The sequence below is a fragment of the Mustela putorius genome, unplaced genomic scaffold (genome assembly GCF_011764305.1).
Source record: "Mustela putorius furo isolate JIRA1106 unplaced genomic scaffold, ASM1176430v1.1 tig00003937_pilon_pilon_pilon, whole genome shotgun sequence".
In the NCBI taxonomy this organism is placed as follows: domain Eukaryota; kingdom Metazoa; phylum Chordata; class Mammalia; order Carnivora; family Mustelidae; genus Mustela; species Mustela putorius.
In genome coordinates this window covers 5,913,402-5,937,647 of record NW_025422082.1, presented here as the reverse complement: position 1 = coordinate 5,937,647, position 24,246 = coordinate 5,913,402, and the positions used below count along the sequence as shown (strand labels likewise).

The following is a 24,246-nucleotide window of genomic DNA, read 5'->3' as shown; positions in this document are numbered from 1 at the left end:
AAAAGAATTTACAGTGAAAAATCAGCTTGGGACTTAAAAAAAAAAAAGGTAGTTTATCATTTGTAAATTGTGTGTGTATATATATCTGTACAGGTATGTAATTTCTCCATTTAATTCTTGTATGAGATCCAAATTACAAGAGTGATAATGTGGGGTTTGAAACTCAAACAGGTAAACTTAATGGAAACAGGATAAAAAGATCAACGGAACGGGTCTTGTCATCCACGAAAAGCAAACTAAGAAAGAGTTCTCATTCTTGAAAACATAGCTGAGTCATCAATTCAGTTCCATTTCTGAGCACCCAGTGTGCTCTGGCTCCTTAAATCTTAAAAAACAAAAAAGAAAACAGAGTTGGGAGTCCCTGTGCCCACACACAGCCTAGTGTGCATCACTTCCACGAAAGAGATGGACAACAAAATGACAGAGACATACGCCCAATCAACAGGTGACCAGCTGGTCGGTATCCCAGAGGCTAGAGAATCCAAGAAATGGGTTGTCACAGGTAGTGAGCACTGGACAATGGTGGACTGAAGATGGTGGCGGTGACCAGCACAAACCCACAGTAGTGACGCCCCGTCAGTTCGGGCTCAGTAACAGACACCATGCTTAGGTGTCACCTCATTGAGTCCTCAATCAATACCAAAGCCTGTGGGCCATCCGTGTGGATGAAAAAACGAAAGCCATCAGAGAGGTCAGAATACTGGTCCAAGGTCACACTCCTGGGTTATGGCGAAAATGAGATTTGAGGGTTTCTCTAATTCCAACCCGCAAGTGTTATTAACTGCCTTTTTATGTTGTGATCCCATACATGCAAAGGAGAATTCAGAGGGCAGGAGGGGTGTGCGGGGTATGTGTGTGGGGGTAGGAAGTGGAGGTGACAGTGGGAACACAGGAGGGAATGGAAACGTCAGACGCGAGGGAGGTGAGTAGGGCAGTGCAAAGACCAGCCTGGCTGGAGATATGACAGGTGTTCTTAGAGCCCGTCTACAGGCCAGAAGGTACTTTTAAAGGTAAAGCAGACTTTGAAATGTTTTTATTTTCCTTTCTCCTGTAAAAAGGGGCTTTGGAGCCATAATTAGAGGTACTAGCACTTTTGGTGAAGTTCAGCGATTCAAACACTGGGCAAAATGCCATCGCTCGGTACATCTCCCCTTCTCCTCCATCTGCTCTGTTCTCGAGGGGCCAGGCTGGCCAGGAAAACACGGACATTTGACTTACTCAGACAAACAAATGTCAGCAATGGATGGTGGAAACTCCATTAACCCCACTGAGGACCATTTGTGGTGGTGACCCCTGTGCTTCTGGGACTTCTCAACTCCTCTAGAAGGGCAGCAGAAGCTGTTTCTCTCCACCACTAAATGATGTATCAGTTTGAAACTTTGTTTCTGAAATACTCACAGTTTCTCCAGAAGGACCTTGTATTGTTCATCTCCTCTGCCCCCTTCCACCTCTTGGTCCAGCTTAGTGATCAACTCATTCTCAAACTGAAATCAGGGTCAGAATGTCACAGGAGAATACCAGGTATTCTTAGCAGAGGGCACATAAGCCACACAGCCAACATTTCTAGAATCGACACAACCCTTTTACTTAACTGCGAACACTTGCCAACATATTACAGGGAAAGATCATACTTCATGTCTTCCATTTATCAAGTGCCAGGGCCCTATTGAAACGCTCTATACTAGACTCATGTTACTTTGTCCTTTGCTTTACATTATAGGAAATACAACAGCCTTTCTTCCTTTGAAGGAGACGTCAAAACACGAGACCACTTTCTTTGAGGGAGACCTCAAAATAAGAGACCACCGCATGAGTTTCTCAATCCCCAGCACTATTTTCCCAGCTATACTGCAACAGGTAGAACTAAGATGCGTGATGTCAAATTTTAATTACCAAGAGATGCAATGCTGTTTGAGGAAATACATGGAGCAAAAAAGCCGTTTCTAGGCTATGGGATAGAACATCCATTCTGTCTCTAAGTGTTTTACAAAATGTAAAATGTAAACAGTTTTTAGACCAACTTGGATTTGTATTACTCTGGCTACGGCTCCCCTCTAGAGAGAGAAAGTAAGCAAGAGCTGCCTATATATCTACGCATTTGGAAGACTCCAGTTCTGCCACTTACCATATGGAAATTACCGTTCCCGCTGAAGTTGAACTCACACTGCATCATGTCAAAGAAAATGGGGATAGTGGCTTTCCGGAGCTCAACCTCAGGGGTCAGGGTGACCTCAAGAATGGGACCCACCATGGAAGGGATAAATTTAATTTTGTGGGGACCTGAAATGAAGGTAAATGAGGATATTAAAAAGTGATTTCACTGGAAGTCAAGCGTCACGATGTTCCTCCAAAGGGCCAGAAGAAAAGAAAAAGGTCATGGGGTAAAATCAACTCCATTCAGAGGTGAATGACTAAATGTTACATTCTGATAACACGTGGATGTCACAATGCAAGACCTACAAGTCAACTTTCACTTCTAGACACATAGACCAAGAAATCTCAGGGTTACTGGGAATTAGATCAGAAGAACCCATCACAGGGAGCTTATTACACAGGACTTGTGCATGGGCCAGTTCAAGGTCACACACTCACCCAGGTTATACCACATGTCCCGGATTCTGAAGCCGATCTCCTTTCTCATGTCCCCGTACCTAGGAAGATCATCAACAAGAAAAAGATCTGCAGTGGAAATCAGTTCATATATTAAAATGATGAGGTGAGTAGGAATGGCCTGTTGCCCGTCTCGGTCACGTTTATGACAGGTCTGAGGCAAGGTCACTTTACGAGATACAGTCAACACTGAAAAGAACTCCCAAAGAGAACTGGGCTACATGGAGAGGGGGGCTTTACTAGCAGGAGGGGGCCACATGTGAACACTGAAAAATAACTTAGAAACGAAACTGTCAAACTTACTGAAGGGAGAAGGTGGGGACTACTCTGGCCACTGTTAAGCAAAGAAACAAAACAAAACATACCAAGCGCTAATGAAAAGGCAGAGGAATGAGGTATGATGTAAATAGTCAAGTGACTGATGTCGGACAAACATGCTGACTTTACGTATTTTTTATTTGAGTAACCTATCCACACTTCAGTACGTTCTTCAAAGTACTCACACTGAGAGAAGCTCTAGATACACCTTCTCAGCACTCAGGGGTACTGTCCCCAGAGGGGTGAAAGTTGGTCCTTAGGGCACAGCAGGCTTACTGTTCTTATGTGTGAAGTACAAATCACATAGTACTATATGTGACATGTAGCAGACCTGTGGTATTAGTATTTTGGGGGGGTGTGATTAGGAAACCATTTTCTGAAAATGTTCTTTATAGGAGTCAATAATGAAAAAAGAGAGAGAAAGAGAAATGGTCATCTAGATAGTCGTTCATGGCTGGAGAGTAATCAAAATCACCCGGATATCTCTTAAAGAACACAAAGGCCTGAGGCTACTAGAAACAGCCGTGGGTCAAAAGTAGATATGGCCAACGTTCCCTGGGAACTCGAATGAGCACCTATGGCCCATCCTACAACCGCATTTCAACATTTTCTGCTCACTGCACCAAACACGGTTTTCAAATTCCTCTTTTGTAAATGCCTTCAGAAACCAGCGTAAAATACTTATTTGAAGACTTCCCGTACAAAAACAAAACAAACTTCTCTTACTATTCCTATATAACAAAACATCTAATTTTATTATTTATATTAGGTAAGCATATGTACTCAATGTCAGGCACATAATAAACAATACATGGTAACTACTTCTATTCATTAATACTGTTGTTGGTGCAACTTCTACTAAAAATAAATCTTGAAAAAAACTGATTTGTGTTTCTGTAACATTAATAAAAATGCTTTCCCAAGGTGCACCTTTGCCCATATGCATATATATTTTATATAGCCTGTCCATAGTTGAACCTATCAAAACCAGAATCATTAAGCCTAAGTAGCCACTCTGTTCACCAGACTTGGGGTCAACTAACTTTTCCTTGTTTAACCAAATTAAATCCATCCTTAAGAGAAGTTATGTCATTTATGATAGTCTAAACAATAAGCTTAAGACGTCCATCTTAAAAATCAGTTTTGTCTCCATACCTACCCCACAGGGAAATCCATAAAACCGGTTTTACTTTTATCTTTGAGATTTAAATCTCAATCTCTAAACCACCAATCTCAGTGTTTTAGGGAGAAACCAGAGGTAAACAAATACCGAATAATTTGCCAAGAATCCCAGACATCCCGGCAAGAGAACAGAGCTCAAATTTCACAGCCTTTAAGTGACACATTTCTCATGTTCTATTTAACTACACAGCCTTGAGTTTCCAGGCTTTCCGTGAACTCTGAAACAGACCGGAAAGGAAAGCGATGAAAAGCTTCCCTAAATCTCTCATCGCTCTTGGTCATACGTCCACACTGAATTCCGAGCCAGGAATCTGGAGGGATTTTTAGGGGATGTGTGAGTCCTGGCTCCTTTGCTGATGCGATGGAGAGGTGAAACAGCATGGCATGAGAGAGAGAGGTGCTGTGCCGGCAATGTGAGCATGATGCCGGCAGATAGGCCACTGTTTGGGGAAACGGGAGTACTAGCCAGCCCAGGTGCCTCCCCAAGTACGGATTCCAGTTAAGGAAAATTGTGACAGTTGGGGCGCCTGCGTGACACGGTCGGTTAAGAGTCTGCCTTCAGCTCGGGTCATGATCCCAGAGTCCTGGGATGGAGCCCTGCATCAGGCTCCCTGCTTAGCCAGAAGCCTGCTTCTCCTTCTCCCTCTGCCTGTTGCTCCGCCTGCTTATGCTCTCTCTCTCAAATAAATAAAATCTTAAAAAAAAAAAAAAATAGGAATGGAAGAATCACCTTGCCAATCTTAAGCAAATTTAAGAGGACACTTACTTTTTGACAATTTTGTTGCGCTTGGCTTGAGAGAAGGTTTCAAGCTGAAGGGATTCGTGGGTGAGAAATGCTACTGCCAAGTGGAAGTAATTGTTCCAGAGCTGCTCAAAATTGATTGTGTGGGAGAAAAGGAATGGAAAATAACATTAATATGGGTCAGAGTAAAACAGTGCCACATGGTAGACATTTACTCACAGGGAGTAAGGAAAAAAACAAAATAAAATCCACCAGACCCCATTTTCTATCTCATGTTTCAATTATTCAGCCCTGAAAGTTTTAACACTTACTATTAAGGCTTTTTTTTTTTTTTTTTTAAATCCAGACTACTCTATTTGTCTTTACTCCCGAGATAAGGCAAAACTGCTGCCAAGAAGAACACCTATTTATAGTAAGTAGTTTGGCAATATGTATCAAAAGCCCCCAAATTCTGCCAAGCTGCTGAAATGGTAAATACTTTAGGACTTTATCCTGGCAAAATAATCATGGGTATTTAAAACTATTTAAAGCAAGGAAGGCCTTCACAGTGTTATTTAAATGACAGAAGATGGAAACCATCTAAACGTTCACAAGAACTCGGTTAAATAAATCATGACTGTACTCAGCCACTAAAAGTCCTGTGAAAACATTTAGTGTCATTGAAAAGATGATCGAAAAAATCATATTAATGTTGCCAAAGAACTGCACAGCTTGACTGCATCTCGGCATATATATGTAATGTCTAACCAGCAAATACAGACACCCCACTGTAGCTCACACAGACACACACACGTATGTATATATAAATGCGTATCTAATCTCCTCTTCTGACAACTTTCTACAGTTCACAGATACAAAGCCACAGGACAGAGCAAAAGCACATCACCAATGAACTGTGTGCCCCATGGGGGCGGGGACCTTGTCTGTCTTCCCCAGGGCCTAGAATGGTGCCCTGTGCCCAAAAATACTCTAGTATTTGTCGGATGAATGCAGGAGGAGCGAGGGGCCACCTGTTTCACCCAAGTGTGTATATGAGCCTCCCCTGAGAAACGAAACCACATGCAGGCAGAGAACTAACTGTCTGCAGGCACACGTGTGTATGTGTATTTGTGTTCATGGCAACAGCAGAAGGCAGGACTTTTTGTCTTTCTTCTTTTTTTTTCTTTTTCCTTAGCCATATTTTCTACTAGTCTTTTTTAAAAACAAATATACAAACAAAAACCTGTACTATAGGGTACCTGGGTGGCTCAGTGGGTTAAAGCCTCTGCCTTCGGCTCAGGTCATGATCCCACGGTCCTGGGATCAAGCTCCGCATTGGGCTCTCTGCTCAGCAGGGAGCCTTCCTCCCCCCCCTCTCTGCCTACTTGCGATCTCTGTCTGTAAAATAAATAAATAAAATCTTAAAAAAAAAAAACCTATACTAGTTGGGGCGCCTGGGTGGCTCAGTCAAGCATCTGGCTTCGGCTCAGGTCATGATCCCAAGGTCCTGGGATTGAGCCCCACATCAGGCTCCTTGCTCAGCAGGAAGCCTGCTTCTCCCTCTCCCACTCTCCCTGCTTGTGTTCTCCCTCCCTCTCTCTGTCAAATAAATAAATAAGATCTTAACAAAACAAAACAAACTGTATTAGTTATACACACAGAAAAAAAAAAACTCGACTTGATTGTGTCTGGAGGATGGAGTGACAGGACTGTGTGCTTTAGGGAAAGGAGAAAAAATAAGAAAACTGTGCTTGAAAATGATAAAATTTGAAGTGACATTTTCCAAAATGCCACAGTTGTTTCGCTGTGGCTGAGAATTCAAGGAGCCTCCTAGGTGAGTAGCACGCTTACCTGAAGTTCGAAGCTTGCCTGATCCATGAAGAACTTCGTGAGAACCTCGGTAAACTGATTTATCGCACGGAGGAAAACTCTGTGGGAGGAAAATATCAGATAAAGAAGGCAACTTTCTGCTCTTCCAAACATCTCCCACCTACGGGAAAAACCAAAGCAATCTAAACCTGGACTCGGCAACATGAGACCATCAGCTCCACTGAGGTCATCAAAGACCAACGCCAGCGCAGATGGCCCAGGACACTCAAGTGCAGTTTCTAGAACGGTCTACAAGAGTCACTCAAGGCTGCATCACAATTTAGCCACTTGAGGGTAGAGCTGGGATGACCAACCAGGTCCCCGGAGCCTCAGGGCTCCTCAACCCTATTGCGATGCTTGTCTTTCCAAATCTAGAGATACTAATGAGAGTTTTTCTTTAACCTGTATGTAGAAGAGAAGGGTTTTTCTAATCAGGTATGTGGAGTTAACAATTGTTAGAATGATTTACTTTATTTACTTCTTCCAAAAAATTCTGAAATCTTAATATTATATATATCATGTAATAACTATGATATAATGATATATATAATATATGATATGATTATATATTATATATTATATGTACAGTTCTGAAATCTTATATATATTTATAATTTACATACATTTATAAATGTGTGTGTATGTATATACACACATACACATAAAATTCTCAAACTCTGAAAAGATATATGTATTCAGCTCATTTTGCTCCCATTCACTGAGTATTTTTATACTGAGTGAGTATACGGAGTATAACAGTATACTGAGTATAACTGCAAGCACTGGCTTTTAGATTTTGCCTTGAAAGAGAGGGTTCCTGGTCTTAAGATGTTTACAACTTGGTGAGGGTCACTTGCAACCTATAGATCTAACCATGACCCAACAAAGAAGAAGGAAAATTCGGCGGAGGGGCTGTCAAAGGGGTACAGGACATCAAAGGAAGAGAAGGCCACGTCCGGGTCAGAAAGGCTTCCTCTGGAGATGGCATTTGAGAAGGACGCTCAATGGTGGCACGCTGACAGCCAGGGCCTGGTTACGCGGGAAGGCACTGCGAGTGGAAGCAGCAGCCCAAAAGGAAGCACAGAACACGTTCAGGGAGCAGGGGAATGCAGGCTGTCTATCGAGGGAAATAGTGGAAGGTAAGGGTAGAATAGCAGGGTGGCCCAGGCCACAGACGCCTGTCCTGTCATGATGATGAAGGCCACAGGGAGCCACGGAAGGGCGCTATGGGAGAGCCAGGGAGGAGGTGGACAGGAGGGCAATGAGGAGATTATACCTGAGCGAAAAGCCTGGGACAGGACAGCTGCAACAGCCCAGGGGAAGGCAAGAACATGATCCCAGAACCAGCATCCCAGGAACAGGAGGCTCCTTCCTACTCTACAGAGCATGGCGTCCCACCAAGAGATTTAGCAGCACTCCCTGAAGGTCAGATAACTGGTCACCTGGTCACAAGAACCAAGTACTCAGGGTCAAAGGCCTCACACCTGGCCCAGGGTGTCATACCGGCTCTGAGTCATATTCATGACCATCCAGTCTTTGGCATAGACATTCTTTCCAATCAGATCCTTAAACATGATGAAAGTCTCCATGAGGAAGTCCTGCAGAGAACAACAGAGGAACATCTGGGGGAAAACTAGGTGACAAGAGGGAGTGCAGCTTCAGAACAAGATGTCCCTTGCCTACGATTACAGCCTATCTTTTTAATGAGGGTTTTTAGGGATCCAACAAGAACAGAAAAGTTGTCCACATTTTATAAATGATAAAACTGAGGCTGTGAAAAGGTAAAAGAGTTGCTTAAGGCCATAGAAACTGGGCAGTTGGAGAGCGGGAAAGAGAACTTGGGGTTCTGGACCCCAAATTTAGAGCCATGGTGTTTTTAGGCCTCTGCTGCCGAGTTTGTCCAAACAGATCTACTGCGCTGAAACTGAATTTATCAGCAATTGTGATATTTCTTGTAACTCTGAGCCCAATTCTCCTTTATTATTATTAGAACAGAAGAAACCTGCTATAAATAAAAAGCAAAGTCATGATTCTTCCTATTCCAGGAACGTTCCCATGGTAGCCCGGGGGAAGGGGCCTAAAGGGTCCTTCCAAAGTGTCAGCAGCAGTGGGTCACAACAACAGTAATAACTAATAACAAAGGAACACGCAGCTCAGTATCTGCAGAACAGCTCTTCGACTCAGAAGGGGACTGTGAGCAAAAAGCAACTTAGAACAATTTGGACTGAAATTCAAAGCTAAAAAGTTTTGAAAGCTTTTTATTTATTAGTTAGTTAAATTTAGACATTTTCCACTTGGATTCCTGAGTTGAAAACCCAGGCCAATTGCTCTGGCACTAAATTGTACGGTTCTATCTCATGAGTTACATCATGTAGCAGAAGGAATGCAGGAGTTGGGAAGCAGGCGGCCTGGGTTCTATTTCTAAGGATGTTCCTCTGTGACAGTGGGCAAGATGGCCGACTTCCGGCACTTGAGACATCACACAGCACCAGGAATGGGAACAAACCTCGCTGTGACGAGTGTGTCACCCCTGACTCTTCCCACAGTCAATGGAGCGTCAAACTTTTCTATCCTCAAGATGGCCATATTTCATGAGTTCATGAGAAATTCACCAATTTCTCAACTATTCTATTAACTCTCTCAAGTCAGTAAGAATCTGTGGTTTGTAAAGCAAGGATTAAATTTAAAGGCTGGTTATTCACTCCTGATGCTGATTCTACATTCAACTCTTGGTAAACTAACTTAATCACAAAGAGTGATGGTATAATAAAGGTAATTCAGAGATTGTCCCAGGCCTTACTTGATCTCCCACTTCCCAAATTCTTCCGAAGGATTTACTCAGAAGGCAGCAGGAGGGAGGGAAAGGACAGTGGGTAGCTATACCCCTCAGGCTTGCCCCTGGTAACCATAGTTCCCTCAGGTGGATAGTAATCCTTTTTAAATTAGATAATACAGGGGAAGGAGCTTACCGTTGTACTGAAAGACAGGAGTTAAACCTGTTTATTTTTGCTTACTCAATGGAGCCAAATTGGCATGAGCTTGAATTTAGTATGACTTTCCTTCTTCTACACTTTCCGAAGGAAGTTTTTAAAGAGTTGCTAGACTATTTTGGGGTTAACTTTATTTTACACGACAAGAATAAAATTACTCCTGTAAATAGCTAGCTGCCTAGGCATTAACCTCAGGCCAAGCACAAAGCTTGGTGATTACCAGGTGTTCACCAAATTGATACCCTTTTACATTAACCTTTGAAATAGGTGGCGTCTTATAGACAAGGAACCTGAGCTTTAGAGAAGTTAAATAGCTGGCCCAAAATTTCACAGAAGGAAGCAGAATGGCCAGAATTCAAACCCAGATCCGGATATTCGGGCTTGTGTTCTTAATCTGACTCCGCCTCCTGCCTGTGGAGGAGAAACGCTGCTACCTCAGCTTCTACCTCCCCCCTCCCCTTCTCTGTTCCTAATTCTCTTGCCCCTGGTCTCTGCAGGCACACAGACACATCACCTCACTGCAGGTCCCAGCACCAGGCTGCCTGCCAGAGCGTGGCTTAACTGCAGGCTCATGGAGGTCTCCAGATTAGGCCGCCTGGTTCACTGAGTAGGAGTAGATCACTGGACCCACTACTACCACCATTACATAGTCTTACTATGACTCCCACTACTGTTCAACAGCACTTTCTTCCTTGTGTGTTTTTCCATCATGTGGACCTCACAGAAAGGAAAGTGACTGGCAGAGAAGGAGCTGGATACCCTTGGGTGCACAGGCCACATACTACCAGTACCATATAGCTACAAAGTAGAAAATCTAGAGCATAAAGAAGACTGGAACATGCATGGATTGTGGGAGACTGTCCACAGCAAGGACTAGTGCAACAGGACATTGGACTGCTGATCCAGCTGAGTATGGCCCACTGCTTTATAATGTAAGAGGGTATTTTCAGGGACTTGTTAACAGCCACTAACAATTCCCTAAGGGGAAGGGTCCTGGGGAAGCAACCAGAGGCCGAACTTTGCGTCTTGGGCAACCTTTGGTTGTATGTCGACTACTTATCATGAGAACAATTTTTTTGTTGAAAATCAAAGAGAACAGAATATTGTCAACTGAAGGTGACTGATATTTGCCCTGGCAAATACCACCTTATAGATGTTACAAGGGGCAAGTATGACCTCTTCTTGTTTCCCCTTCCAGGGACAACTGAAAAGGATGACACCAACCGCATCTCCGAAGCAGTACTGTGCACAGAATCCTTGCCATGATGTAACTCCTCTCTCCGAAAATGAGGCACTGCTTTTCTGAGAGCAAAAAAGATCTCCCACATGGTCCCAAAGGAGGGTTTTCTCTAAATCCAAGAGACTCAGAGGATGAGTGAGGGCCTCCTGGTGCATGTTTATAGTCTTCAAATGCTATCACAGAGAGAAAGCACGCATCACCCCTTTCCTTTTTGTCATCCCTGTGGACAGCCGCGCCGCTCTGGAGGCGGGTGGGAGGGAATTCTGGAGTCAGGACGCTCACTTCTGTTTCTGTTTTGGCCAGATATAAGAGGTCTCAAAGTTACCAGGACCCAGCAGAGACAACTTACAATGATGTCGTGTCTGGTTTTGAAAGTGCTGATATAGTGGCTGTAGTGGCTGTCGTCCATCTGCCGCAGGATGGCAATCATGCACGCAACAAAGCTCCCCTGGAAGGACAGAAGAGACACAAAGCCAACAGCCCTGAGGCCCCCAGATGCCAAAACAAGATCTGTGCACGGGGACTTTGGCTGTCGCCACCCAATTACCAAAACAGGGACCCTGCCAACCTGGAAACATTGTGCGCTCCAAAGGCTAAAAGGTACACACTTTGCTGTTTCTGCTTAAAATAACTTCCTTCCAGGTTTGAGTTAAGGAATGTGGTGAGCTTTGCTCAGCCCTTTAACAGTATGACCTGCAGAATCCTGTAGGTCAGCAGACATGGGCTCTGAGATCTCAGCTAGATCACTGGTTAGAGGACAACGACTTGGGGACCTGGAGTTTCTTGTTGAGAGTTGTAGTCCGTGGAGAAATGTCTGAAATAGCACGGATTTAATTTGGAGGAATGCAAGGAGAAAAAAGAGATCGTAAAACTGAGCACAAAGAGCAGAGAGACAGGGAAATGAGTACTCCCACCTAGAGCACTTCAACGCCATTCTTCCAATTCCAGAATCCTTCAGTCAGTTCCTGCCAGCATGTTATGCATGTGTGATTACAGACGGGTTTTGAAGAAAGGGACTGAAGGGCTTGATGATTAGCATCGATTTATATTTTTGAAGTCAGGCATTACATATTCCAATGTGCTTTCCCCTCGTCCAATCACATTTGAACCACACACTTAATTTTCTGGCCAAAGGGCAAATATCTAGGAGGAACACCCTCTTTATTTATATAGTTATTTAAATGAATTGGCATTGAGAAGATGAATATACAGCTATTTTGGGGATGGAAGGAATGACTTCCTAAACACAAAAACAATGAACGAATACTCTCTGGGGGCGCCTGTATGGCTCAGTTGGCTGAGCATCTGCCTTTGGCTCAGGTCATGATCTCAGGGTCCCAGGATCGAGTCCCACATCAGGCAGATGTGGGACTTCTCCCTCTCTGTACCCCCCACCCTCTGCTTTCCCTCTCTTTCTCTCAAATAAATAAAATATTAAAATCTATGTGGCTATTCATTTATGTGTATCTTATATTTATTTTTTTTAAGTTTTAACTTATTTATTCATTTAACATGGGGCTGAAACTCAAGATCCCGAGATCAAGAGTCACACACTCTCCTGACTTAGCCAGGCACCCATCTTGTATTTATTTTTACTCTCATATTTTTGTGGCTAAGTTAAATGGGGCTTTTCTTTTACGATCCCTAAACAGCTGCTGTTGTTATATAGACAGGCCACTGAATATTGTTTGTTTATTCTGAAACTGGACAGTTTAACAAACTGTTCATTACTTTTGTTAAAATTTTGTTAGGCCTCTTGGGCTTCCTAGAAATGGTAGTCATTTCACTAAAAACGACAATTATGAAAATAATCTTCTCCTTTCTCAATATATATAAAACATATATGTGTGCATGTGTTATCATATTGGCAGCAATTTATAGAAAAGTGCTCAACAGTGTTGAGACTTAACACCTTGATTCTCCCTTTTCATGACCCATCAAGTTGCCTAGTGACTGCATGTGAACATCTCCTTCTATTAATTTGGAAAAGATGTTACATCCATCACATATATTTTGGCATCTGTGGAGACAGACATAAAGTGCTTTTCCTTTTGTTCAAATGATGTATTTTATTCACAGATCCTCTACTGAAAAAAATTCCTTTCTCTCTCCCGCTCTTTTTTTTAAGTAGGCTCCACGCCCAGTGCAGGGCTTAAACTCACACCCTGACTGAGATCCAGACCTGAGTTAAGATCAAGAGTCAGATACTTGGGGCGCCTGGCTGGCTCAGTGGGTTAAGCCTCTGCCTTCAGCTCAGGTCATGATCTCAGGGTCCTGGGATCAAACCCTACATTGGGCTCTCTGCTGGGCAGGGAGCCTCCTTCCCCCACTCTCCGCCTGCTTTTCCACCTACTTGTGATCTTTGTCAAATAAATAAATAAAATCTTAAAAAAAAAGAGTCAGATGCTTAACCTACTGAGCCACCCAGAGGCCTCTAACAGATCCTCTAATTCTTAACTATTCTTATGTATAAAGATAAGCTATATTAAGACATATATCTATACTCAATCACTTATTTGCATATTTCTCTCTGTGACTGTATCTTTGCCTGGTCTGCCTTTCCCTTCTTAGGTTTATCTTACTCCTGAGTTCTTTGCTTCTCTAGGCCTCTCTACCACTCCCTGTTATCTCAGGCATTAACCACTCCCATCATCTTATTTTAACAGAAACACAACAGGGATCCAGCTCCTTTCACATTCAACTGCCCACCTTTCTCTTCAGAAACACAGCCAACATTCTTGAGTTGGCTGAAGCTTGTAAGATAACGAACAATTTCACTACCAGAAGAGGCTGAACAGGTATATTTAAATTAAGATATGTTAAGTACTACCTGAAAACCAATCTATCATTTCCTAAATACAGTTCTCAACCTGCCCTTACGTTCTTTAAACACAGGGCAGCAATGGGTTGGCAGTAACAACGAAGGGTATATCTAGTGTCTACACCTTTAGTGTGAGATCTGAATCCTTTCATGTTTTGGATCACCTTGAGTCTTAACCCAGGGGGTGATTCTCTACATTCCTGTTTGGATCAGCTCAGTCACCACGTGTGAATCTTACAAGGCACATCTTGACATTTCTGCCCTGGCCATTGCCTCTGCAGAAAGGCCTCTCCCTACACCTCCACACTAATCCCTCTTTCTTCTCCAAGTCTTTGTCCAAATTTTCCCTTCTCATGAAAATCATTCTTAATCACCTCATTTAAATTTGTAGTTCTCCCACCCTGTCTGCCCTTTCCTGGTATCTTCTTATTTTTCGTTATTGTTATTGCTAGTATATAAACTTTGCTAAGGTAGTGATTTCTGTTTTGTTCACTAATCTACCTCCAGTGTCTGGAATAGTGCCTGGCTTGCAGTAGTTTCTTAACAACTCTTTGTTGAATAAATGAATGGCTTTCATTGACTGTCGCCATTTGAGGTGGTTCTTTTCCTTCTGTCCTCTAAGATCACATCATAGCTTTTAACTATCGTAAGTAATGATGCAACATGATTTTCCAACAGTTACCTCTGGTTGCAAACATACTTTTTCATCTAATTTGACATCCAGGAGGCGGAGAGATAGAGGCCAGGGCAAACTGAAAAATGTGCTAATCATAAGTTCTTTCAAACATTTGTGGGTTTTTTGAGCCAAAAGGGCTGGACAGTACCACAGGGCACCCATCTACAAACACAGAAGTGGAAATCCAATGTGGGGGGAGATGGAACTGATCAGAATTCCTCTCTTGACGACTGGAGTGCATAGTTGGAAAGTATTACCTGGTAAGCTGCCTGGGGTGGGGGCGGCTGCCATGCACGGCCTAGGCAGAAAGCCGGCTGCCAGGGACCCCAACCTCAATTCACCCCCTGGTGGTCTTGCAACCTCACACAGGTTTCCTAACCTCTCTTTGCAAGTTTCCTAAGTTAAAAAATGCAGCCAAAGAAAGAACTGCCTCCTGGGATCTGTGTGAGGCTTCCATGATATGTAAAGCCCTGGGGCCGCCTAGGTGGCTCAGCCGGTTAAGTGTCTGCCTTCGCCTTCGGCTCAGGTCATGATCCCAGGGTCCTGGGATCCCTGCTCAGCAGGGATCCTGCTTCTCCCTCTCCCCTACTTGTGCTTCCACATGTGGTCTCTCTCTCTAGCACACACAGGCACTCTTTCTCAAATAAATAAAATCTATTTTTTAAAAAAGGAAGAAATATAAGTGCTTAAAATAATTTCTGACAGATTAGAAAAAAAAACCAACAAAACCCAAACCCAAACCAGCTACTGACTACTACTATCATCATCACTACAGCTAGGAGCTCTAATAGTTTTCCCATTATCATTCTAACTGGGGTAGATCCAGACTGAGCGTGCACACCACATAGTGAGTATTAGAACGCAATTACTTGAGACAACAGAGGAAGGACTAAATGCAGCCATCACAACCCATCATCTTCGGCTCACAAAGGCTCATGTTGTTCTTAAATGAAATAGTCAACAAATATTAAAAGAGCATGTGGTTGAATGGATACCAACTTAGCCTACCTGGGGGGCCCCACACGTCTCAGGTTCTGCTGGAACATATTACAACAGGCTTGTCTAATCTTCAGTAGGAGAAAGGTTCCTCAAGAATGGATCTGCATATTTTGTGTATATAGGGTCCCCAATAACTCTCCCCCCCTTAACCTCTCCCACCACCCTGTGGGAGCATTTCCCCTCAAGAGAAAAATCAGCATAGAATTAAGATCTGCAGGCGATTAGAGCCAAGGTCACTCATCGGGGAGGGCTGGAGAGTTCTAGAGGCAGCTGTGATGCACAGAGCACAGACACCGACGGTGAACTGGGATGAGGGGGCCTGTGGGAATGGTCTAGAGGACTCCCAATGGAGTGGACAGATGGGACACTGAGAAGCCGTGGTGGCCGCGGGGTCCCCTGACGCAATACTCACAATGTGGGGAGACTGTCGGCTCATCCCAATCACGTTGCGGTTGATCCTTCTCAGCAGCCGCTCCATTATCAGCTGGATGTGCATCGCAGTGGGGCCCTGTGGGGGAAACATGGGAACTGACCCACTTCTTCTGACTCAGCTTCACTTTACCTCAAAAACCCTTGGACAGGTGAATTTTCTCCTTAAGCCTCATTTAGGCTCTTCCCTGAAAAGCAATCTCTTGTCCAAAAAGGGGAAAGGAAGTTCACAGATGAACACATGCTGTTACTTGGGAATCGGTAAAAATGATTAGGGTTAGCATATAAAAACAGAGCATGGGCATGTCGGGGAGAACGTCTCCCTAGTAACCCAGACCATCCGTGTTCACTGCAAGTTCACTGTGGCCACCAATTCAGCGGAGTTCTGGGAGGACCCCCCTGGCATGAGAAGTCAGTCCTGACGCTGAGCACATGGGGTGGCCCAGGAGAAACAGGCATGTGCACGAAGGAAAAGGCAAAAAATTCAACGTTTTTGCCACATTCTGTGTAGGACGAAAAAAATACAAGAAATTCAAGTCAAGGAGATTGCTATTGATTGAATGTTTGTGTTCAAAGTCATAGGCTGGGGGCACCTGACTGGCTCAGTCAGCCCCACAGGGCCGCCCACAGCTGATGTGACTCTTGATCTCAGGGTTCTGAGTTTAAGCCCCGCACGGGACACAGATATTAATTTTTCAAAACCCACAAAAGTCATATGCTGGTCCTTTAACTTCTTGTGTGATGATATTTAGAGATGGATTTTGGGGAGCCAATTAGGACATGAAGACGGGACCCTGGTCTTATAGAGTTAGTGTCCTTATAATATAAGGAGAGACACCAGAGAGCTGGCTTTTTCCTTCTCCACACACAGACCGAGGAAAAGCCATGTGAGGACAGAGAGCCAGCAACCATCTTCGGGCCAGGAGGAGGGCCCTCCCCAGGAACCCGACCACATGGGCACCCTGACTTCGGACTTGCAGCTGCCAGAACCATGGGAAGTAAATATCTGTTGTTTAAGCCGCCCAGTCTGGGGTGTTTTGTTTTGGCAGCCTGAGAAGACTAACACAGGATTTAATATTTTGACTCTGTCATGTGTCACTCTGAGCAATTATTTAACTTTGTTGAGGCTCCATTTCCATAGCTGGAAAAAAAAAGGTTCCATTACAGGAATTAGCTGGGTTGGTGTACACAGTAAATAGTGCCTCACAAATACGTATTCTTCTTTTTTTTTTTTTTTTTTTTTTAAGATTTTATTTATTTGAGAGAAAGAGAGAGAGAGAGAGCACAGAGGGAGATGGAGAGGCAGAAGCATGCTCCCCGCCAAACAGGGAGCCTGAAGTGGGGCTTGATCCCGGGACCCCGGAATCATGACCTGAGCTGAAGGTAGAGGCTTAACTGACTGAGCCAGCCAGGCACCCCACAAATACATATTCTTTATTTCTCCTTCTCTCCTTCTTGTGATTTGATGTTATACTCATTTGGCCCCAAGCTAGCAATAGTCAACCTTGTCTTTCAAAGCTTCTATCCATTCTGGCTTCATGATAGATATTTTGAAACTCCTGGTTAATGGTTCAAATAACTAAATCACTGCTATATATAGTTTCATTATAATATCAAATATTGTTAGCTTCCCTGTCATGCCTCCCTTCTTTCCTTCTTCGTTTTTATTATACATTCACGTGCTTTCCATTTCTTTGAGGGAACGTGATCCACAGAACTTGCATCTCTGTTGAGGCATTTTACCCTCATTCCATAACGAGACCACCCCCCAGACCTGGCTAGGTGAGTGAGTCCCGCTGGCTGGGGTGGAGGGAAGAAACGGAATCAGATGCTCTCAGAGCCCTTCAAAGATTCACCTCAGCTGGAGAGCTGGGGCTTGAAGGTCAATGAGCAGAACCCAGGATCCTCCTAGAAGGGCAGCTCCATGACGGCAGGTGCTTCCCTCTCTTGGTCAGTGCTGCACTCAGACCTATCTCAGCGCCCGGAGCGTGGGCGCTGTTCAAGACGTGTCTGTGAACTGAACCACAACTCAGGATACCGAACAAGAAGGACCTTAAGCGGGATATAAGGAGAGCACAATCGGAAGTGGCAGAGTGGGGGACTCTGGGCAGGACTGGACCAGGAGCGACCTCAGGCAGGGACTTACAGCAGCTGGACTTTGAAGAATGTGGGCAGTGTGGAGACACAGCTTTGGGAAAAGAGGAATCCTGGACTATTGAAAAAAGGCATAGGAATCCATGTCAGTAATCAGAGCCTGGAATTTTAACAGAGGAAATAGGCGGATAGGGGAAGACATAAAGGGTTGGTTTATACATTTAAGAATGCTTTGGTGGGGGATAAAGCCATATCATTACCATCACCAAAAATTTATCAAATTTACTAATTTTACAGAAGCTCCAAGATCAATAATCTTGAATGCTTCTGCTCATTACAGGGAACGTTATTAGGAAGACAAAAAAAAAAAAGCTTCCTCAAGCCAATTACTTTCAGCATAAAATGTAAATACATTCAAGTCATTTCCAAAGGGTCCTTCTGCATGTATGAAGGCGGGCAAAGATATTATATTAAAATTTTTGTATTAAATATAAATCTTTAAATTTAATTAATTTAATTTTATATTTATAATATAGATTTATTTTAATATAAATATAAATCTATTACAGTAACTCTATTTATATTAATAATATATAAATATATTTACACTATAAATGTTATGCTAAATTTACATTAAACAGATTTAAATATATAAATTTATATAAATGTATAATCATATACTTTATATACAATTTACATAAATTGTATATAAATTATATAAATTTATATATTTTACTTATATGTAAATATATATTCAATAACATACGATTATATATTTATAAATATAATAAACTAATGTAATTTTACATTAAATTTCTATAAATATAAATATATTTATAACTTAAATATATTTGTTATACTATATAAATTATATTATTTTAATATCATATATAGCAATATATATCATTTAAATATAAATTGAATATAACAAACTTATATTAAAAATTTATATTAAAATACATTATATTAAAAACAACACATGGGGCACCTGGGTGGCTTGGTCAGGTAAATGACTGCTTTTCCCTTGCCCTCTGTCCCTACACCCCACTCATGCTCTCTCTCAGATAAATAAATAAAGTCTTTAAAAAACAAAACAAGGTAGCATCAGAGTGGAAGAGACCTAAGAGGCCATCCAGAACAATCCCTCCATGCTAGGTAAGGGGAACTAAGGCGTATACAGATTTGCCTAAGGATAAAAGCTACACATGCTAATACTGGCACCAGAAAACGGCCCAATTCCCATGTTTTAGATTAACCCTGGATCATATACACACATTGGAGCCTTGACTAAACCAAAGACCCTAGTACACTGTTGCCAACTAGAGCTTGGAGTTTCATTTTAGTACTTTGATTATGGAGTCATAAGAGTTACTTTTTAAAAATATTCTTATCATCATGAGATGATTGGTTACATTTATTTATCTGTTGTAGAATCCTTGGTTAGGAATTAAATCCCCAGTCATAAAGTTCCTTGGGGAAACTTATTATTTTATTTGGTTTCTAGAAACACACTTAAGAAAAAAAAAGAGGAAGGGGAACATGACCTTTAATTAATAAATGCCCAATAAATAACACAAATTCTAAGGTGGGCTACAGGGACTCAGGGAAAGGGTGGGGGTAGGTGGAAAAGGCAATGGCATTCTCCGGGACCTCCACAGCTGAGGTGTGAATTGGCAGAAATGCAGGCGTGCCTGTGTGAAGAGGAGGCAGGCTGTGGCCAAACTGGGGTGGGCCTTGAAAGGTGAGCCAAGAATTTAGCTATTTTGGGAAAAGGGACAGTGTTCTTCAACTCCTTTAACAGAACTGAGCCTAAACATATTGGTAAGAGAATGGCTTAGGCAAAGCCAAGAGTGTTCTCCTTGCTCTGTGGGAACACTGGTGCCAGGCAGCCATTGTGGGGGGCAGTAGGTATGGTTTGTGCACAACTGAACACATTCTGCCAACTTTTCCAGCCTCCTGAGAGTGGCCCTGCCTAGGCTAAGGGCTGTGAAATCTCTAGAACAAGGTAAATCCAGGCAGATGAAGCCCCAGGGTTTTGGAGAGGATGGGAGGTAAGGGAGAAGATGCGAGATGAGAAAACACATCATTTCCACCAGGCTCCAAAAGGAAGGATTGGTGTCAGAAAGAGTATAAAAATGAAAGCATCTCAGAAGCTCAGGCACATCTACAACAGTCCTCTCAGCACCAGTGGTAAAAGAGGGCCAAGGTTTCTGCATAAAAAATCTAAATAGTCCTCTGGTTCTTCAAAGCCCCCTCAGGATCTCCACCGTGGATGAGCCAGGAAAAGCAGCCCACCGCAGGTACTAGCAGCCCACGGACCTCTCCTGGACCTAGATTTGCAGAGCAGGCTCTGGCAAGCAGAAGCCTCTCTGATCAGCTCAAAACCAGCCCCCAGGACCCAGGTTCTAAACCGCTGGGGCCAAGCCCTGAGACAAGGAAGGTCCTGAAGTCATTCTTGCCTGAGGCAGAGGGACCTGTGCACTGTGGTCTGCATGGGGTGACAATTCAACTCACCACATCCTTCCTGTCCAGCACTTCCAGGATGTTGCTCAGAAGCTGCGAGCTGGCCTCATGGTCGGGCTTGCTGGAGTTGTCATCTAACTGGCCGCTGAGCTGGTCTATCAGCAGCGGCAGCAGCACATCTCTGCACTCTGGGGGAGAAAGTGCACCCAGCTCACCAGCTGCAGCACCCAGCCCCTCACCGTCCCCCAGGTGCCCCGCTTCTGCCTGCAACTCTCCCTCTGCCTGATACCACAGCTGACCTCTGAGCTCTACCCAGTGGGAGCACAGCAGCCTAGACATGGAACTTCAGCCTTGTTACTTGATTTTAAAAGCTCAGAAAATTACACCCATCACAGGCACATAAACAAAAAGGTTTCAAGTATTCAACAATGTCTTTAGCTTAAAAAAAAAAAAAAAGCCAACTTGACAGCCAGAGGCAAAGTCCTACAAAAGGAATAAATTAAGCAAGTCACACTTGTAAAAAATGTTTGAAAGCTTCCACCAAATGGAATTCGTATGAATACTGAGTGAGCCTTCCTAGGACATTGTGAAGTGTTTCAAGGACATTATTGTTTTGGCAGGCATATGAGCTTCACAAAATAAGGGCTTATCTTTCTATGATGTCCTCCTTCTGGGATCCTCGATATTAGAAGACATTATTACGATGAGGTCAGATGTTCTGGACGCTAATGGAAATGACTGTTAACAGTGAGAATACTTCCTCTAATTGGAACACACAGTGTCTGCTAGCTTTTGTGCTCAAACAGCCCATTTTTATCATCTCCCCTATCCTTTCTGCATGCTTAGAGGCAGATATATCATAGCGTATAAAGATGTCTAGTAATATTAGGTTTCTACTTAAGACCATTCACTAGCTTTGTACATACCTCCAACAGTGTCCTTGTAACAACTGGAATTTCTAAGCAAAAATTCACAGGATCAGAATATTTCAGAACCAAAAGAGGCGACTGATGTGATCCAGTTCAAATTTTCCCTTCCGTGGAAATGGAGGCTAAGACTTAGAAAAGGTTCCTGGTGTGTCCAAAGTTACATAACCAGCCCGGGCAAGGCCAGGAGGCCTGGCACCAACAACCTGCTCACTTTTCCCTATTTCTGAGGAGTCTTGCTGGTGCCTGGTGACCTTCCAGAGGCAATACACGCAACATGGGGTCACCTTCTGGAAGCCCCTCACCCTCTGGTAGACCCAAAACAACTTCCCAGAGCAGCCCCTCTCTGGCAAGTCTTGGGTTTATTGGGGAAAGACCAGTTATCAGACCTCTTTCCCATATCAGCTTGGGGACAAGAGCACAGTGATTTAGACGTGGTGGCTGTATGCTTGCCCCTAGTCACAAAACGAAGAGCACTTCATCCATGTTAGAGTTTTCTCTCCTCCACGCCCTCTGGCTCCCCCATAAAGCCCCGAGGCCCCTCCAAAACCTGTGACTTAGAGCGTTTGCCAATTTCTGTGGTGTAAATACGACCACTGTGGCCCATTTTCAGTGCTTCATGTGATATGACCGAGCATGGAAGTTAAGAAAAGATACACACATCTGCTCTCCTGAGCCAGGGTTGGGGGGGGGCACAGAGAGTACGGGAGGATAGCACAGCCCTGCACAGCTCTTCCCTGGCTTTTCAGGTTATGCAACAAATACAGGTCGAAGATGACACATTTGTTGAAAAGAACCGTCTTTCCTGTTTGCCTGCTGAGGTGTGCCATTTGGAGGACAAAGTTCTCTAATTACTGAAAGACTGGATTGTCCTCATTTTAAAAAAAAAAAAAATGTCTCGGATCCTCTTGGAAATACTAAACTGACTCTGTCTGCTCCTTAAAACCCGTTTCTTGGGAGATCCCTAAGTCCCAACCAGCTACCGGCAAGGTCATTATTGACATTTTTTTAAAAAAGCAAGCAAGTTCTGGCTGGAGAAGCCGCCAAGACTGGAATTTCGGCAAGTGGTAGTTTTTGGTGAGGACGTACCAGACTGCCGGAAAAGATTGCTCTCCACTATCTTGGTCATGCAGTTCAGTTTCTGGCGAACTAACTGGTTGTCAGGGATGCTCTGAATGAACTTGCAGAAGAGCACGCTGCAAGAGATCTCAGAGGTTAGTTATTTTCTTTCTGTCCCACTGAAGGGACCATTACGCAGCTCCCCTCGACTCCGAGATCCGGGCATGGAGAGTTTTCCCTGGAAATCTCCCCCAGGCAGCCTGAGAGTCTGCCCCTCGAGGTGAAGACTGTGCTCCATGCGTGCTGTTAGCTCTCAGTCTCAGAGCTGCCTCTGTTTGAACTCGGGCGAAGCACGGTCACGTCCATCCCGGCTGTGGGGACCCGCCTGAACGCTCCTCCCCTGCAGGACCCTTTCCCGGCTAACTCCACCCGCTGTTGCTCACCGCCTCTTTGCCCAGCCCCAGGGACTTGGGTAGAGGGCTGGAAGCAGATCGTTATGTATGTTCTTCTGGAGTTAATTTCCTGTCTGTGCCTCGATTCTCCAGCGAAAAAGGCAAACCTCACTCAGGGGCAGGCTTTGTGTCTCCTTTTATATTTTCCGCAGAAATGGAGCCCCAGCAGGGGTTCCGTTAATATGGGTTGGAAGACTAACAGAATGTGCAGCAGCCCAGGCTCCAGGCAGGGGCAGCTTCTTTGTAAAAGTCCGTGAACTCGCTTTGCTGTTTACCTGAGCTCCACGGGATCAAATACAAGTTTGACGTCGTTAATGATGCTAGGAAGGTACTTCAGAGCTGCTCCCTGTCAGAATAACACAGAAAGGCAAATTCAGTTGCCAAGCAGGACGAACACAGAATGTGTTACTTAATCCCAGGAAAAGGCTTGCATCCACGTAGGGAACTGGACACAGACGCTCTCACCCTAGAGAGGAGAGCTCATCAGTGTTGCTAAAGGTGATGCCTAAAATGTTTCCCTGAAAGGTCAGAGGGCACGGCTTTTCTTTTTCTTCATTACCAACAGGTACTGTTTGGTAATGGAATTCGTCTATCTAAGGAGGTCGTTAAGATCTTGACATCTCCCTCACAAGGTGGCCATCAAGAACAAGGAATAAGTAATGAAGTACAGATCTGAATCCCCAGAGATGGCATATTTTCCATGAAAAAATCGGTAATGATGAACATGAGGGCGACTTTGGGCTTCTGGGAAGAATGGGGGAACTTAGGATAAAAACCTGTTGCCTGTGACACTGGGATCGACTGGCTGAATTCACAGACATCACAGGATGTCTAAAAGGACAGTCTGTCTGGGGCAAATTGCCATTTGAGAATACAAAAGGACATAAAAGTTAAGACATGGGTTTCTCCCTTTGCTTTCAGTAAGTCATACTAAAATTCAGAGGCCTTCCACGAATCTGATTCACTTTGCTTCTCTCCCACCGCGTCCAGTTCTACGTTGTCACAGAACACGCTCAGAGACAGCAAGAAAAGGGACGCCCACGCTGATACCCTGCTGACCTTTATCTTGACGGCCTCCTCCAAGGGCCTGTCCATGAGCATATTGAAAGCGAGAAAGAGCTGGCGGATTGAATTATTAAACTCATCTCCATCTTCACTTTGGCCGTAAAATCTTAACAGGAGAAAGAGAAAAAGTGGTCAAATTTTCCACCTTTAAATCCATCACCTGAGCAATGCTGGAGGCCCGTGTCTCCCTGGTCACCACTTGAGACCGCGTGAAGGGAAGGTCAGAGGGTGCGCCCAGGAGACGCCCAGTAGTGGGCTGGGAAGATATTACCACCTGGACAAGAGCACGTAGGAACTTGTGCTACGGTCCCACCACAGGGCTCTCCACTTGG

The 24,246-nt window shown here is 43.9% G+C and overlaps 1 protein-coding gene across 4 annotated transcripts in view; it reads right to left on the bottom strand.

Annotated features, from left to right (window-relative positions):
• Window positions 1–24,246, bottom strand: part of DOCK5 (dedicator of cytokinesis 5) — a 210,854-nt gene that overhangs the window by 44,452 nt on the left and 142,156 nt on the right. For all 4 annotated transcript variants that reach the window (XR_006603519.1, XM_045069498.1, XM_045069499.1 and 1 more), the window contains exons 23-34: window positions 23,909–24,020; window positions 23,125–23,195; window positions 22,428–22,534; window positions 20,464–20,600; window positions 15,839–15,934; window positions 11,280–11,378; window positions 8,204–8,298; window positions 6,683–6,761; window positions 4,877–4,977; window positions 2,593–2,651; window positions 2,126–2,280; window positions 1,399–1,484 (exon numbers count right to left, since the gene is read on the bottom strand). Coding sequence is in view for 3 of the 4 variants with exons in the window: in XM_045069498.1 (XP_044925433.1) it covers window positions 1,399–1,484; window positions 2,126–2,280; window positions 2,593–2,651; window positions 4,877–4,977; window positions 6,683–6,761; window positions 8,204–8,298; window positions 11,280–11,378; window positions 15,839–15,934; window positions 20,464–20,600; window positions 22,428–22,534; window positions 23,125–23,195; window positions 23,909–24,020 (1,197 nt within the window). In the remaining variant the exon portion in view is untranslated. The remainder of the gene's footprint in view (window positions 1–1,398; window positions 1,485–2,125; window positions 2,281–2,592; window positions 2,652–4,876; window positions 4,978–6,682; window positions 6,762–8,203; window positions 8,299–11,279; window positions 11,379–15,838; window positions 15,935–20,463; window positions 20,601–22,427; window positions 22,535–23,124; window positions 23,196–23,908; window positions 24,021–24,246) is intronic.